At 46.0% G+C, this 18093-nt stretch overlaps 2 protein-coding genes across 2 annotated transcripts in view; one reads left to right on the top strand and one right to left on the bottom strand.

Moving 5' to 3' along the window:
- The window catches only part of LOC119464030 (E3 ubiquitin-protein ligase UBR2-like), a 72796-nt gene extending 67048 nt beyond the window's left edge, over positions 1-5748 (bottom strand). Inside the window, 1 exon segment of the mRNA XM_037724848.2 lies at positions 5640-5748. The gene's annotated coding sequence lies outside the window, so the exon portion shown is untranslated.
- Positions 5749-6013: 265 nt separating this feature from the next.
- LOC119464592 (nucleoporin Nup37) lies at positions 6014-17807 on the top strand. The gene is made up of 7 exons (XM_037725619.2): positions 6014-6282; positions 8654-8778; positions 9589-9658; positions 10811-10996; positions 12781-12965; positions 15799-15934; positions 17553-17807. The coding sequence occupies exons 1-7, from the start codon at positions 6109-6111 to the stop codon at positions 17667-17669; spliced, it is 993 nt and encodes a 330-aa protein (XP_037581547.1). The 5' UTR covers positions 6014-6108; the 3' UTR covers positions 17670-17807.
- The last annotated feature ends 286 nt before the right edge of the window (positions 17808-18093 follow it).

Here is an 18093-nt window from a genome sequence, read left to right as displayed (position 1 = left end):
CATGACACGAACATGGACAAGAAAAGAAATTGGACGGGCACTTATGTTCTTCGTTAATGTTGTTATGAAAAAGAACACTGTCTATCTGCACACTTCGACATGCTGACTGTTCATTCAGCATAGCAACAGACCTTTACAATTGCACAGCATATATGCCCCTGTCCTGTTTTGAGTATGCTAGATCTGTTGGTCAGGTGCCCTCACACATTGGTACAAATGGTGCAACCGGTTCCAAAAAAAATTTACTGCAGGCCAGGGGCCATCCTTCTCTTCAATAAATGTTTATTTTTCCATTCATTTGTACAAAGACGTGGCGTTGTTAGCTTGAAAAAAAGCTAGAGTGATAACTGACAGCAAAATTAATTGTGAATATAAGCAACAGACAAATATACAATTCAGGGCGACACACAAGTAAATTTATCACCTATAAAGATGTCGCTAATGTCAATATTTGATACATGCATTCCTGCCATGCTTTTATGTGGCCACAAGAATAGAAAAGGAAGAGCAGACACATTACACGAGTTACCATGCATGAAATTATCATCTCAAAACAAAGAAAGGCAGAACACATCTCTATAAGAGTCAAAGATAAAGCAAGAACAAAAAAACAGACCAACGATGAATGATGGCCTGTAATGCCAACAGCTGCGTCCGACATGAAGCCACACAAGGGGGGTTATTTACCGAGTCGTAAAGAGACACAGCTGGCCACTGCAACCCATGATCAGTGATAGCGAAAAAAAGAAAAAGGAGGCAACCCCGCTTCAGGAAAGCAACTCAGGGTTCTTGCGTGCCCCTTATGCAACCCTTTAATGAAGAGCCATGGAGATGTGGAGGCAACAGGTTCAGTACAGATTATGCTAACAGCAATTATTAATGTAAAAAAGTGGATGAAAAGAAGACAGAAAGAAACGAACAAGGGTCCCCTTTAATACTCAAAAAATCACAAAATCTGATTATGTATTGAGAAGAAAATTTCAATATACATAAAAGCCACTGAAAGTCCCAACAAATGTACTGAAATACGTAAGGGCCACATAAGGAACCTCACTACCGCTGTTAACTGTTACCACACTTGTCTTCTGCTATATTTTTCTTAAATTTAAATCTTCTTAATTGCTGCTGTACAGCAGTGTCATCAAAATCAAGCTTGATCACACCCCCCTAACAGTGCACTTACTAGTACAGCATACCACACAGCTCTCACATCAGAATTGAGCACACAGCTACAGAAATGTCGGTCGCTATAGAAAGGGTGCCCTGGATCCGAGGCTGCATGCTGCAGTACTCAAGAACTTCCAACAATTTTTTTTTTCTTTTTCTATAGCTACCAAACGAATACTCGCTTTGATTGACACTGACAGGAAAAGCTGTGCACAACTGGTTCTTCCAGAAAATCAGAACTTCACATTCATTTCTGGTTGTGGAGAGTGCATTTGCATAAAAAAAAAGGCAATGAAACGTTTCTTCAGTTATACTTAATTTGTGAAGAAATTATTTCGTCATTCATTTGACAAACGACCCAGAACCGAAAACTCTCGCCAGCGTATCAAAAAACGCTACTACAGGCTATGCGTAGCGTATATGATACGGCGGGCATTGCAGGGTTAAAAATTAAGCCAGGGTACACAGATTATAGACGAGTTGCAACAGCTACCAGGCAGCCTTCCTTCACTGTGAAATTTCACGAACAATGGCGGCCCAGCCCATCATCATTGCAAATGTTTGGTGCAATGTAGCATCTGCAAGCCCGCATTATTCGGCTTGCATGCCAGGCTTCAATTCCTCAGTAGCCCCTCCACTGACGCTTTCCTACATCTGCCTACTGTGAACTTGCTATTCGTAAACATCCCACGAACATGACTCCAAGGAAGGCAAACGGGTCTTCTGTAGGATGCAAACAAACTTTATTAATGATTATTTAACAGCAGAGACAGACGTGCAACACCTAACTTTTAGATCACAGTTACTTTACTAGCAGCTCTGCTATTGCGGATTTCACCTGCTTAAGGAATTTGCCCGAGTTAGCTTGCTCAAAGTAAGTGCCTTTTTGATTCCCCAGCAAAAGTATATGGGAGACTATGCTTGCAGAATATGGCCTCTTGCACTGCTAGAAGACAGTCACGGTGGCGCAGGTACTGCCACAATTTCTATTTTGCACATTTTTTAATTTATTTTTGGGAATCTTGCACCAACTCCATCTTTCACACTTCTTTCGTTCTTTGAAAAACGACGCAGCATTCACAAAATTGGAGGAGCTGAAATTCATCTACTTAACAAGCAATTCGAGAGAATTGGTAGGTATGCTTTCGGTGCCCTTCGATTCCATTGTTAGTCTTGAATGGCGCTCTCACGAGCTGGCTTCTGGCACGCAGCACAGAAGCCATACACACGAGGGGGCTGCATTTTGCTAAACTGGTTGCAATGAGGGCTGGCCACAACCTCACTGCGCACGAAATTCAGCGGCGCAGGAAAGCAGCCTTGCAGGTATAGTAACTCACCCATACACTCCTGCAAATGAATTAGTTGCAGAGGCTTGCTAAGCCACAAAATCAAGATTCAAAAGGATTTCGATTCTGGCGGTACCACCAGATTCAAGTTCCCACGCTGTCTTAGGCTTTGGAAGTGTCTGCCTTTGTGACATTAGTTTACTTATCAAGAGAACTACACTACAGCCAAGGATAAGCAAAGACCCAACTCTGTTTTTTTTTAATGTTTATAGAATTTTTCTGCGCACATAGGTACCAAATATGAGGGAACAATTTTAAATGCCACGACTTCAGTGGCTCGACAGTTTGGGCACAAAATTGAAAAAAAAAAAGGAAGGATAGCCTTAGTTAGAGAAGTTTAGCTGCTCGTTTACTGTTCACTCTACTCGGACAGGATGTGACCTTACAATTTGCGCTCAGAGCCACGTGGCAGTAATGTTAGTGCCCAACACTTCCGCCCACAGTGGAAGGCGTAATGCTGCCGTTTGAGACGGTTGTGATCGTGGCATCCTTGTCATTTTGTAGCCAGGTTTGCTGCCCGTTGCTTGCGTCTCTGGGAGGCGCGCTTATGAAAAATACGAAATCAATGCAGTTCGTGCCTGAATAAGTAACGCTAGAGCAGACCGTAAGCAAAACTATTTTTGACACTGACAATCAACAATTTTGTATTGAAGAAGTGGCCAGATGGGAGTTTTGAAAGAGCATTCTACAAGACTTCACTGGTTCAACTTTGTTTTGTAATGTCCTTATCAATTTTGCCAGCATTCTACCAAGAAAGCCAGATGAATTATTTGCCACACAGAAGTGGCACCTAACACCATAAAAATTCAATGGGTGTTTAATCATCTCCCTTTCACTGAAAGTGTAATGCAAACGCTACTTGACCAGTAATCGCCAACTACGATCCCATTCACTGCGCCCAAGAAAATACAACAGAACCTGATTATAACGAAGTTGAAGGCGTAATTGCTTTGTTATAATTGTTCACCATAACGGGGCAACATTGGCCAGTCTGATGTAGGGAGGGGGGGGGGGGGGCTAACGCTGGGCAAGCATCAGGCGGATGCAAAAACCCGGCCCCAGAGGATCAAGTTAAAAATTAAAATAGCACATGTGTCATAAACGTACACTGGCAAACTGTATAGGTGCTGTATGTTCAACACAGTTGCAGCCAAAAGAAGGCTTTGCAAAGAAAAAGTCCGTGATAGTTTCCTGTTGCGAAATGATCACTAAGAGCTCATTCTGCATCAAGAAAGGCTAATTTAATTTTTTTATAGATCATTCTCACTTCACTAAAATGAAATTCAAAGTGCATGGGCGCCTATGAAAGTTTCAAGGGGAATTTTGATTGCTTTGTTTTGGCCATTAGTCTGTTGTAATGTATTATGTTACAAGAAGGTTTGACTGTATTTGGTCTACACCTCAATCTAGCCTTCGGTAACTGTTCATTCATTTCAGTTTTGAATGCAGTGTTGCAGGTGGCTGTTTTCGAGAGAACACCGAAGCCAAGGTGCATCTCGCATGATGAGCCACGTGAGAACAGCGCTGATGGCTCCGCTACTGCTGCCGAATATTTCAGGTGTCCAATCATGCGATTTAGTTATGGCAACAGTTATGGTGTTCGCCCCACTCCCCCCTCACACCAGTCCATTCTCTGCACCTTTGCTTATTGCTATGCTATCTGATAAGACGCACACAGACATCTCAGCACGACAAACAGTCCAGTCATGGCTGCATCCACGGCAAAACGACCTTTTCACAAACTGCTTGGTGCAACGGCATTCATATTCACACCCTCGATCTTGAACAGCCCGTAAGATTATGCAATCTCCTGGCGCTATGCCACTCTACGACCTTACATGCCATGTGAGCGGAGACGAGTCGCATTCGGCTCACGCCTCCCTGCACAAAACAAGCCACTGAGCAGCACAGTGAACTCCACTCCACTTGAAGTGGCTTGCTTACGCTGATAAACACTGATCTTTATTTAGCTTTCACGTTCGTAAACTATACCTCTCCTTAACAAAACATTTCTGGCTGAGCCGCGATCAATATTTTTTTTTTTTTTGTACTGACCCTCAACTCACGCACCCGCCCGTGTTTTTGTTTCGTTTTTCAGTGTTTCACTGCACAGAACAGCGACGCTTTGGCAAGAAAACCAATCGACGCAGAGGCAGACGCATTAAATTCACAAAACGCTGCGTGCGCGCATCGGAACGAGCAACACCGCGGGATTGCACGCGAAACAAAAGCGGCGTCGCGTCTGGCGAGCCTGTAAACAAAGGGTAACAACCTCTCCAGAATCGCGACTGGAGCGAGCTGGCAGGAAGGTCAAGGGCGGCAGATTTCGGAAACGCTCTCTGCAGTCGCATCGCGGAAATTACGGCCAAGGGAAAAATCAAGTCCGCACGTAATCCCGACGCGAACTACGACGGAGACCACCAAGCCAGACGCTGCTCGCGCGAGCTTCCACGAAAGCGCCGTATTTTTAGAACGTCCCCTCAAATCCCCGGGGGTAATTGCGCAAGGAAGCATGATTCGGCGCTCTTGGCGTCGACGGAGCGCGGTCACGAACGAGCAACCCCCATGACGTGCTACTACGGCCGAATCGAGACGCTGCCCATTCAATGAAGCGTGCTCGCGCTGCCCGCAGACGCCAAGCGACGCGCGGTTAGAGCCCGACGTCGTCGCCCACACTTGACACACCACTGCCATTGTTTAGGCGAGACGAGAACGAGCTCCTGCAACACACAAGCTGCGGGAACAGCTGATCGCTACGACGGAAACATCCGGAGCGAGCGTCGTATGCAAAGACGAAGCTGGCCACGTCCGCTGGACAGTGCAACAGCGTCCACCGCTATAGACGACGCTCGCTGCGTACGGCACGACGCAGAACCGGCAGCCGTCCAGTCACGATGGGCAAACAAGCGCGTCGCCTCCGCTCGACTCTCAAAAAGAAACCAATAAGTTTGGGGGAAGACAGTGAAAAATTGCTGGGAGATTAGGCCTAATGGCCCGGACTGCGGGACGCGACGTCAGATTTCGCGTCGAATCGCGGACCGCCGAGGACGAGGCGACGGGCTCGGGCCCCGGAACTCGGTGACGACGCGAGAATGCGCGCCGTTGCGCAGGCCAAGATCGACTCACCCACGAAACGGACCGAGATGAGCGCAAATACCTAAGGTTTCGTGTTGTCGAGCTGGGAGCAGAAACAGACGAAAACGAGACACTGCTCAAAAATGACGCCAGATGGCGGTAAACGAAAACGCGGTGTCGATGTTGTTCTGACGACTGAAATATTTTAAGCACCGCAACAAATTGATGAATCCGGTTTTTTTAAATTATTATAACTTTAAAAAATAATTTAAATATACAAACAAACACTTTCATATATTTTTTGGTAAAATGTAATCAAGGTGCATTGGGTCATCAAAGTGCTTGCTCGGTCACATAGCGTTAGCACAGAACACCCATACGTTCTTTATTCTATGCCCATACAAACTTGCGTTAGCACCAGCGCGTGGGACACCATCGACATATGCCGGCGCGTCGCGGTTCTTAAATTTAGTGCTTTACAACTTAGCAGTTTTCTCGTATTTTTCGGGTGTTTTCAAGCATGAGGATCAGTGCAGCGGAGCGCGTCATGAACGCCGTCGACTTGGACCCGTACCGGACCCTTTCCGTGAAAGGCACCATCAAGGCGGTCGCGTTCTGTCCCTGCAAGTGGAACTCTTCTCTCCTGGCCGTGGGAAGCGGCTCGTCCGTGACTGTGTTCAACGTCAAGTTGCCGGTCGGTTTTCTCACCGACCATCTCGCGTTGCCCACTATCGCTATTTTTGTTGCTTCTAGTGTGTAAGGAAGGATGGATCTACTCTTTTTTTCCTATATTGTAAAGTTCTAGCCACATTTGCAACAAGTGGACCTCAGTTAAAGTGCTTAGAAGCGCAACACCGTAGCCGCTAAGCCACCGCGGCGGGTAGGTGGAACAAGGGTTGGATAACATATAGGCACATACTATTAGCATTCTATAACATAAACTTCCATTGTGTGAAGTTAAAACTCTCTAGCTGCTAAGCACGAGGTCGCGGGATCAAATCACGACCGCGGCGGCCGCATTTCGGTGGGGGCGAAATGCAAAAAACGCCCGTGTCCCGTTCATTGGGGGCACGTTAAAGATCCCCTGGCGGTCAGAATTAATCCGCAGTCTCTTACTACGGCGTGCCTCATAATCAAATCGTGGTTTTGACACGTAAAACCGAAGAATTGATTCGTTCATGTTAAACGCAGGGCTAATTCTAATTTCTGATTTCAAGTATCAGAGCCATGGAGCTTTTTTTTTTTTTTTTTTTTTTTAATCGAATGCACATTACATTTAGGTTCACATTGCTCGTGCTATGGACCCATAATAACTGTGCGCGCGTTTGATTCCGTGGTGCATTTGAAACGGGCAAATGCTGCCAAATTAAATGGTGACGTGTGTTTGGACGTTCTTTATGCCTCTTATTTCAGTTCGGCCTGCGGGATAATTCAACCAGTTTTGCAAGTCCCGTCGATCGAATTAATGGAAGTCGCCAATAAATACAAACATTGCATGTGCGCCAGATACAAGGCCCACCAAACTGACCTACATAAGCACTGCATGTTCACCTCCAAAGTAGTCTCAGTGAGCGCACATCAGTTGTACATAATCTAACAATAAATTACAACATAAAATGTGTACACAATACATCGCCTTACAGGTATCTATCTCTAATGCACACAGGCCTCGTAATGTTATGATACATGATGAATATTGACCAGTTGGTCTACACCCATTCTCGGGCCACTGTGTATCTGCCACTGGTACACAAGGGGTATAGAAGCCTTAAATGCACTTAGATGGGTGTCGCACTTCCCTGTGCAAACACCTGTCATCACCATTCTTCCCTCGATTAGCATCGTACATTGCCTTCGTCTTTGTGTCATCACTGTGCAGAATTCTCAACATTGTTCATCTTCCCGATGAACAATGTTGAGAATTCCGCACAGTGATGACACAAAGACGATGAGACAGAGACAACAAGAGAAAGGCAGGGAGGTTAACCAAGGACATTTCTGGCTGGCTATCCTGCGCTTGGGGAGGTGGAAAATATATAAAAGAAAAATAACAGGCAGTTTGTGTGAACACACTCGCAGGGGAATGTCCGCTAACAGTCGCAAAGGCGTTGCTCCAGTGCAGACGTCTTCAAGAAGTGCAATGGGGCTTTTGTGGTCACATGCATGAGCCGAGGCCAGGGACCCAGCACCCTTTTCTCCGAGTGCAGTCTCGTCCTAGCTGCTGAGACTAGCTTGCAGGGCACGTCGTTGAGCGCCGATAGATGGGTAGTGGTACAGAAGCTGTTCCATTGTCTCGTCACATCCGCAAAAATTGCACGCGGCCCTGTTGGCAATTCCAATTCGGAATGAACAGGCCTGATCTGGAGTTTAAAAGTATGGCTTTTTGGGCTAGTTGGTTAGATGCATCAGAAGGGGGTCATAGCGGTAGAACACACAGGCAAGAACGAGACAACAGGACGAGCGCTAACTTTCAACTGAGTGTTTATTTCCAGAAACAACCGTATTTGTAGCCCAAGCAGCACACATCACTGCACAGTACTTGATAGCCAGGGCCGCTGACAGCTGCATCAGTTCCCCTTCAGTTGCTCTGACTACAAGTGCGGGCCTACAGATGCGGTTGTTTCGGCAAATAAACACTCATTCGAAAGTTAGCGCTCGTCCTGTTGTCTCATTGTTGTCCGTGTCTTCTAGAGCTATGACTCCCCTCTGACTGATCTAGAGTTGGCATTTCGGCATAATTTGTAAACAGTGCAGTGCATAAGCATAAACATTGCGCGAGATCACACGTGGCGTCAAATAGCAACGAAAACAAATGTATTCATCACATTTAATCAACCGCTTCACATTCACACCTGCTCATTGGATCTTCATAACTTACCTTACTTAGCCTTACTTCACTGAGGGCACTTAAATGTTCAAGTGTTGGTGGAATGCACGAAAATAACTCGCACTACCTTCCTTTTGCCTTTCAGCAACCAGCATGGAGAAGTGATTATTGCAGCCCGCTTGCAGGCTAAGCGAGTGGCTTCAAATTATTGGACTGTTCTCCCATTTTGCCTCTGCAGGATGAGGACCAGGAGCTGAAAACAGTTGATGCGAGCGTCCTGCGCAAGTTTGACCACGATGCCCACATCCAGTGCATTGCTTGGAGCCCCAACATGTCCCTTGTGTTGCAACCCGTCTGGATTAGGTGAGTGCTTTCAAACTTTATATTTGTTCACAACACACTTGGGGGACAACGGGGTGAGGCTACCCGTTACAGAAAGAAAGCAGCCGATTACAATCACTTCATTCGAAAATCTAATTGATTACAGTAGCCAATTACTGCCCCCAGAAAAGCGAACAATATGTGCATTGCGAACTATACAACTACCAAAAGGGAAGAAATGTAAAATTATAACTAAGTAAAACTATGACAGCGTAAAATTTCAATAAGCACACGTGTTGTTCATGAGTTGAAAATGAAAACTGCAAGGCTGTTGGTAAACATTTCTCAGTCATCAGTCATGACTGTGAATGATGAAGAATGAATGGCGTGAGCAGGTTATATCAAATACAGTGATTTGAAAACTGAAGGCCGTCTTTCAGATGTCCTCTACAAACCCTGTGTTGACATTGTCGCCTTAAAGTTGTAATTAAAAAGGTGCCTAATTCATCAGTACTAATTACTCTGTTAATAAGAACACACAAAATATTGCCAGCTCCTCCAGGAGGTTGTTAACGATGTACGTACAATTGGTTTTATCCGCCCAGAAGGCATCGGTGTTTTTTTTTTTTACTAGCTTTGTGTGAGCTCCGCGAAATAATATCAGTCATAAGGTTCTATTTGGAGGTTAAATGCTGCAAATATTTTGAGAGCATAAAATAAGAGGGGCATTACAGACCAATATCCTCCGTATTTGGCAAACGAGGGATAGGCAGGCGTGGTGCGAAATTCTTATGTCGGTAGCCTGCTCTCCTCGGACAACTTTAAATCCGGCACTGTGGCTGGTCTTTCCAGGTTCGCAACGGCGAGCTTGGACAATGACGTGCGTCTCTTCTACTCTGACCTGAAAGAAGACGAAGTCAAGGTGGGTTGTCGAGCTCGACCAACTAGTGTCAGTTTGAGTAGCAGGTGCAGTTTGTGCCAGCCACTGACAAGTTTGCACAGGAGTACCACCAGATATTTTCGAAGTTGTGGGGAGTCCACGGTGTTACTTCGATACCTCTTGTTACACGGACATGTATCCGTGCTGCCCTTACATAAAAAAAAAATATATACTGCCCTTACATCAATGTGTACATTATTTAAGGTTCTTCAGCAGTCTCCATTTATTAATATGTTTGGTTGTTACATACGTCTAGGATTATTTGTCAGGCTGTAGCAGGATTGGGACACAACTATGACGTGGTTTCAGAAGAATCGCAAAATATTTCTGTAAATAAGAGTTCAAAATATTGCAAGCCTGTTCTAGAGAAGTAAAAAAAAGAACTGTGAGGGTGCTAACACTTTCAAGCAAAACATGTAAAGGACATTAGTGTAAACAAGCTAGCACAAACAATTACAAGGCACCTAACTACGTACACCAATAATATTCGCGCCGCCTGCAGCTGGCAACGGCGGCGTTTTTGGAGTATCAACTTTTAAAAGCCCGCAGTACGCTTCCAATACACTGATACCTGAAGAGGAAACTGAGCACGTGCTGACATTTTCATGTGACACTGGGGGGCGAGTACTGCGGAGAAGCTGCCGTGGCATCACCTACTGCTCTCGATCATGCCTCGTGCCTTTTCTTGTTCACATGAGATTTAGCGGGCGGAAAACACATAATATGATCGCCATTGGGAGATGACTGAACGTAGGTGCCAAAAGATTGCATTTTTTCGGAACCATATTAACTGCTAAAAAAGAAGCATAACTGTATTGAGTCATCTTTTGTGTTCTCGTTCACGAATGTTAGCGCCAGGAAATCATGCGACACGAGATCATATCAACGAAGTTCTACTGTATCTCAACGTGTCACTGTGGAAGCTAGGTTGGGATTGTGTAACAATTCTATTTCGATGCTATTCCTTTTCACACTTCGTCAGTGGTCTGAGTGGCGCTTCGGTTATCGCCAGGATCAGCCGATTGTGAACGGTGGATGATTGAAAGCAATAGAGTTGTCAAAGAAATTCTTACGTCATACTGGCCCTATGTATTCTACTATTGTCTACTACGCTTTGTCCCTGTGGTGCTGCAGATTCTGTCTGGCCACCAAGGTCCCGTGAACGCCGTAGCCTTTGAGCCCCAGTCGGGCGAGGCCCTGGCTAGTGTAGGCGACGACAACACCTGCCGCATCTGGGGTCTGGACGGCACGCAGCAGGCCCGCATTGCCCTGCGGTCAGCTGGCACCGCAGTTGTCTGGCATCCCGACGAACTGGGAAAGGTGAGAAACCTTGCTTCTTTCTTACTGTGATAACAGTAATACAGATTCAATGATCAGTGAGCATCATTACAAAAGGAAACAGGTACGAAATATGCAGGTTTAATTAACGTTTCGGTTGGGTTGGCTTTTGTCAAATCAAAGCGAACAAGGCCAGTGCTGTGGTTGAAATGTTAATTAAACGTGCATTTTGTACGTGTGTTCTTTCCCTTTCTGTATACATGAACAGTCACGAGCAAAAGTTGGGGACCAAAGGTGCCGCAATGTTTCTTCTTTACAGCCTGGGCATTTCAGCTGAAATCAAGAGTGCACGCCTATGTGCACATGTTTGAGCAATACAGTGTATTAAACCGATTCCAGCCCACAGAGCTGCACTTGAATACATTTTCTGCTGATGCCGTGCTCTCCAAACTTTTGCTCGCAACTGTACATATGTGTAGTATATATATATATATGCGGTCCCGGTCACCTGTAGCCCACTTCAGGTGAGGAGAGAAACCAAAAACAATAATTTCAATATGCAGTGAGAACGTCGTCATGTCCCGCCACCCAAAAGAGAGCCTGCCTGTGGTTACATTGTCCTCGAACTTTGAGCCTGCCACATCCCCCCGCAGAGCAGTTGAAGGAGCGAAAGTCTAGGAAAGAGGGAGAAACATCTGTGAGGCTGGTTTTGCAAGGGCGAGCAGTTAAGAGGAAGCTTTAGATCGGGGCCAACTCTGATTTCTCTATTCAAATGCAATTTCAAGGAACAGTTGTGAATTGTTTGTTATTCTGAGAGGTCGTTTTAGTGAAAGCCCCAAAATTAACCATTCCGCCCATCAACTCATCAGTTGTCACCGTATCAGCCGTTCACGAAAATGTCGCTGCTGGCTCTTGGCGAGCGCTATTGCTATTTTCTGTAGATTCCGCCGCCACACACCACCGAAGCACCGTATGTATAGTAAGGGTGGCGTGCGCAAAAGAGATGCTCGACGCCGAGAAAACCACCAACAAAGAGAAAGCTCCATGTCCCCTCCAAAGTGAAGTGTTTCTTTTTACTTGTTTGATTTTCACATTCCTTGCCGTGGACACCGCAGTTGTCTCGCTCGAGGCGGACACCTGAATGATTCCAAGCACATGTAAATGACACGTCCGGAAAGTGAGACCGTGTGGCATCTTCACCAATAAGGAAGTTACATAAATGCTACATGAAAGTGTTTTTTCGAGTCTAAAAGATGCCCGCGAATTAACACTAAGTGCCTCGAACGGCCAGTCGCGCGGCAATTTTGTGTGTATTCGCAGGCTTCCTTCACACTCAGAAAGCTTTTTTATGTAGCACGTATTAATCAACAGAAAACTGTATTTGGAGTTTTTCATGTTGCTCTAAAATTTTCTCATTGACACTTTTCGCCTAAATATAAAAATGAAGTTGAATAATTCAAACTAATTATCTAATTAGGCAGAATGCAAAAAATAATCTGAGTATCTCTAAGCAACGGCAAACAACATTACCTTGGTACTGTCCAGCTACGTGGCATTTGCATATTTTTTTATTTTGGCCCAAGTTAAGCGAAACACTCTGTATAATTAGAAGCAACACAAGAAATACTGGACACTTGTTCGGGTTGCAGCTAACGTACAGTCGATTTTACCTGCTCAGAAGTTGTTGCTATTTCTTTTTTTTAACTTAGTGCATGAAAGGTGGGCCATGACAATGCCACAAATGCAGCTGAGGGGGATTATCGCAATAAAGATAAAGTAAATTGACAGCACCGTCCTTGTGTGTTTGTGCCTTCCTTGCCGCACAGCTCCTGGTGGCCGAGAAGCGGGGCACTCTGCGGCTGTACAACGCCATGACGGGGCAGGCCCTCATGTCCATGGAGGTGGGTCAGCCGGGCTGCCTTCTGGCGGCCGACTGGTCCCCGGGCAACAGCCAGCTGTTGGGTGCGGCAGTCGGCAACCATTGCTACCTGTGGGAGACATCGCGATCCAGGTAGGGGCATCCGCACGAACACTCCCTGCCACTTAACGGACCCGTTTACCCTCGCTACGGCAGCAGCAGCGTGTCTGTGACCCCAGAAGAGCTAGTTCGCGTTGCTACGATAGAAGTGTACGTGCGATTGTGGCCTAATGGTTAGAACATCTGGCTACTCTGCTGGGTACTGAAGTTCTATCCCACCATCGGGTGCGTAATTTAGTTCTTTATGTAAGTGTGAGTTATTAGGCAAACCATGAAATTGTAGTCGTGTCACATGGCCAATAACGAGTTTTTAAATGAAGCCGCCTGAGGCTCATTCAGTGGTGTTTGGTTTTTGTACAACTAGAAGAATGTAACTTCTAATTACACTCTTAGTTATTATAACTAACGCTCCTTCCATAAAAATATTATTCAATATATTTGATGCGAAAAACATAAACCTCATTAAAAAGGAAAGTGCGCTCGCTGAGCATAGTAGTGCTGACAGCGACGCTAGCCACCCTGTGCTTATCAGTGTTTTCCTTTGCGGCGTGGCGAGCAGGCTCTGTGTTCTGCTACCCGAACTGCTGCAAACTGTACTAAAAGGCAACATTTCGTGTGCCGTGACCTTTCCTTTTGTTTTGTCTACTGTGCCACAGTCAGTTATGAGTGATCACACCGACCACTGCACGACAAAGGCTTCATTTACACGAACCCAGCGTGAGCAGGTTGAGTCAAAAATCGAGCTGACCGAGCCTGATTTTACATGAACTTGCTTCTGACGAGTCTGGACAGCGACAGAACACAGCGTCAAGCCGAGACATCAGTACATTCGAACTGGGCTTCTGGTACCCGCTGCCGTCTGCAACAGCTCTATTTCGTGGGTCTTATCGCTACGATGAGGTTGTACTGCACAGTGCTTGTCTTGGCCTCGTCCTGATGCTATTCCCACTAGTGGCGCCTAAATCGCGACATCACAGTGCTGTTGCGCAACTCTCGGCGCTGGCAGGCCCGACCTGCCTGCGTGTACATGCACACTGCAAATGGGTCGGGCTGGGTCAACCTTCCCCATGCAGACGGGGTGACTGAGCCCGACTTGACGCTTGTTCAGCCCAACCGGTTAGTGTTTACGTAAACTCGACAGGCATATTCCAGCCCAACAAGCTGACTCGACCCGATTCTGTCGGGCTCGTGACGAGAAAAAACGGCACCAAGCGAACTAGGTCAAGAGTCTTGTGCAGCGGTAAACATAACTGTTACTGAATTGTGCTTTAATTTCTATTTAATTCAATAGAAACATTCTAAACATGCACAACAATAATTCTAATGCAAACAATAATTAAATTCTCAGTTTTACAACAACCAGTATGGGCATGAGCCTTCAGCCACTGAGGGAGGTCTCCCTTGACCAAAGGCTCCATTAAACTGCTTTAGCGGAAGGGCGACCGTGTGACACAGAGCGCACCTCCCTCGAGATAAAAACGGCGGAGTTAAAAGCAGTTTGTGGGTGGCCGTGCGACGAAAGTATGAGTCTCATCGCATTGCTAGCAGCCCCTGTTGATTCTCAGAACATATTTGTGCTGTATTTGATTTATTTTGATTCATTCCTTGTTGTTAATCACATTATGCATGACCATCCTTACTGCGTATTTACAATGTGTTGCATAAACATTGTACCCAATATGTCTTTACCATTTTGTATATGCCCTCTTGACATGATCTCAATCGGGATCGGCAGTACGTATAAATAAGATAAATAACTGACAAATTAAGCAAGCTGTTTCAGAGGGTGAAACCAGAAGGCTTTTGGGGCCACGAACGGCCACACCCAATTAAGCCCCCTGAAGAAAGTTATGAGTAGCGACTTTCTTATATCTTGCCACCTGAGCCGCAAGCAAGGGCCAGCAAGGACATCTGGGGCTTACTTGTACCTCTCTCTTGGCAGATTGGAGTCGCATGGCTGTGTTGGCACCGTATCCGCAGAAACGCACGCATGCGTTTGTGCATTGCCGGCAGCGCATTTTCATGCCTTGCTTTTTTGTTTTGACTCGCGCCGGCGCAATGACAGTTGCTCTTAATTACGGTGCGCAACCCCATTATCACGGTGATCGTGCATCTTGATAGCGCCATTGATCGCATAGCTGCATAGCGCAATCACTGCGATCAAAAAGTGCAAACTGAGGGGGCGAGCAGTAAAGGAAGGCAGGTGCAGCGAGGGGCCTCGGAAAAGGAGAGGCCAGGGGAGTGTTGCTCCATATAGCTTATTCAGGGGGCTTACACCCAATCACTCTTACGTGAACTCCAGATGTTGAAGTGCTTCTAGTCCGTCTAGTAAGTGGCAAAGCGAAGCCAGTCACGTGCAGAATCTTGGTTTGGGCTACTAGTTAGTGCTGTCACGTTACCAAAAAATGTCTTTGAATAACCCACTGTGGTGTTCCCTAACCCTAGCTTCTTCATAACTGTCTGTTGGGAAACACCTTCAGTCACTTCAGCAGCACTTAATGCAAGAATAGTGTGAACACTGTCTTTAGGCTGCTCTTCAACACTTCTTTAATGATGCAGAATGCAAAGTTTTGGGACTGTTAGCCCACTTAATTATAATAATGCTCTACATTAAATTTTGCATGCTACAGGCTGCTCCAATCTGCTCCAGGATGAAATTTTTATCTGCTCCATAAATTGCTACAAGATGACTGGGTATTGCCAGCCCCTGATAACAACATAGAAATGTTAGGAGTGACATAGCTTCTTGCGGGCTGTGGTTTGTAGTAGCATGGAACACCGACTCGGTCCCACACCGTGCTGCACGTGGCATTCCGCTCGGCAGTGAGACTGTGGCTGTCTTACGGACTTCGATTGTGGATTGCAGCCGTCCCTTGGACCACAAGCCGTTGTATAGCAACGGCATCAGCGAGCTGGCCTTCTCCTGCATCCAGGACGAAGTGTGCGCCAGCCGAGGACATCCCAACAACACGGTGAAGGTGCACAACTTAAAGACGAACCAGGTGACTGTTCCACACTCTTGTCGCATCTGCCACTAGCCGCCAACCGCAGCAGCGGTTTTGTCATTCTGCTGTTCAGCACGAGGTCGCCAGTTTAGCAGACCGATTGCACAACCAGTGTCACCACTGCCGCAAAGCCTGCCTGTAGTAGTGGTTTCCTAGAGGGCTGAAGGTCAACTGGGGTAAGAAGCATGTTGTGTTTGCACCATGACAAACCCCCTTAGCGCTTCTGAGTTCAAAAGGCAGGAATGTTTGAATAAAGAGACTCAAGAGTAGGAGGGGTGTTGAGGAGACACCCCCCCGACTTACCCCTAAAGGTCACTGAAAGAATTCACAATGGCATTGTCCTCTCCGTTCCCCTCAATCTTCCTTGCACCCAAGTAAAAGCGGTGATGACTGCTGTCGGCTGTCATCTGAGCGTGGCGAGGATGGTCTGTTTGTTGCTGCGTCAGCTGCTCACTGATTGTGAGATACAATTATGTTTGTGTATCAAGGTTCGCTTGCTCGAAATTAGACCAAAGTCCTTCGCTGCAAAATTTTTTCATAGCTGAGGTGTTGCTGTGGGAGGGCAGACGCTATCAATGTGTCAACCAATCATCAGACACTGCCTTCGTCTTGTGCTCACCAGAAGGTGCTGGAGGTCGTGGAGACCGCTTGAGCTCACGTGATGGTGAACTCACTTGTGAATCGGCTAACTTATCCTCAAGTCTCTAAGCCTGAAAGGTGTGGGTGTGAGTCTGACTTGCGAAAAACTCAGAAGAACACTCTTCGGAGTGTTAGCTTCAAAGTCTCGCAACCTTTGTTCTAGGGTAGGCGGAGCAATAAGATTGGTATTATTTGAACGCTCGACAAGAGAGACAGCCGTCCCCTTACGGAAGCCAGAATTCTTGGTCCCTGGTCCAAGCCGACGTTGGAACGAACTACTTTAAAAGCTCTAGTACGCTTTTTAAAAAAACCAGGACTTCGTGAAAAACTATAGAATTGTGCGGACTGATGTGTGTGGTTTTTTTTTTTTTTTTTTTTTTTTTTTTTTTTTCTTCTTCTTCTTCTTTCTAATCTTTTCTGCCCTTACCCCATCCCCCTGTGCAGAGTAGCCAACCGGACACTTAACCTGGTTAACCTCTCTGCCTTTCACCTCTTATTTTCCTTCCTTCTTTCCTTCCTTGGTATTATTTGGCCTCCTTGGTTTATGCAGAAGTTTGTTTAGCGAAATCTGAGACGCTGACCTTTCGCGAATCTTTCCAGAAAATTAAGTAAGGGAAGCTTGCATAACATTAGAACCAAATTTGAAAGAAATATAGACCTTATAATTGAAATTAGCACATAATGTTATATGTATACCTATAAGTTTTCAGTGTCAGAACTCGAAGATTAAATTTAAATTAGTTAAAAAAACTTCACTTGGCATTTTGCATGTGTTCTTCAGGTCTGCACTTCCGTAGTTGTCATTTCCAGCTAATCTTGGTCCCTGGACACTAACGGCCAGCCGGCTTGAATTGTGATTCTGTGTGAACGAGAAGCGTTCGCCCGCTGTCATTTGCAGAGACCCCCGACTATTACCTCATGCTAACGAGGCAGTGCCACTGTATGTTAACGAGGCGGTGCCGCTGTATGTGCACAGGTCCTCCTAGACGTAGGGCTCAACGTTGGACGCGGCATTTCGTGGCACCACAACTATCCGGTGTTGGCCTTTGGTGGCGATGGCCGAGTGCACCTCCTCAGGGTCATCTCCTGCTAGTGACCTCCTGTCTCGGCCTCAAGGGGGTGCCAGCGCAGCTCCCCCTTCCTCTTCTTGTACATAAACATTGTTCTTGTTCTCCAGTCGATGTCATAAAGCAAACATGGACCTTCGCATTGCTGCGTATGTGTTCGCCAAGCCATGCCTCACTGTTTCTGTTGTCGACCATGTCCTTATTACCTCCACCACAGAGGCACAAGATTACATTACGGGCCATATGTTGTGACAAATATATTGAGATTTCATTTTCTATTCTTTTCGCACTTTATCAGTGGCTTGGATGCCGGTGTTATTGCTGTGGTCAGCCTCCGCCGTGACATATGATAATGCTAGACAAAATGAATTGTTACAAAATACAGGCTGAGATGACTGAATGCCTAACTTGCTTGACATCATTATTTTTAGTTGTAGCAAATGTTAGTGG

This window comes from Dermacentor silvarum, chromosome 9, assembly GCF_013339745.2.
Source record: "Dermacentor silvarum isolate Dsil-2018 chromosome 9, BIME_Dsil_1.4, whole genome shotgun sequence".
Lineage (NCBI taxonomy): Eukaryota > Metazoa > Arthropoda > Arachnida > Ixodida > Ixodidae > Dermacentor > Dermacentor silvarum.
This window is presented reverse-complemented; position numbering and strand designations above follow the sequence as displayed.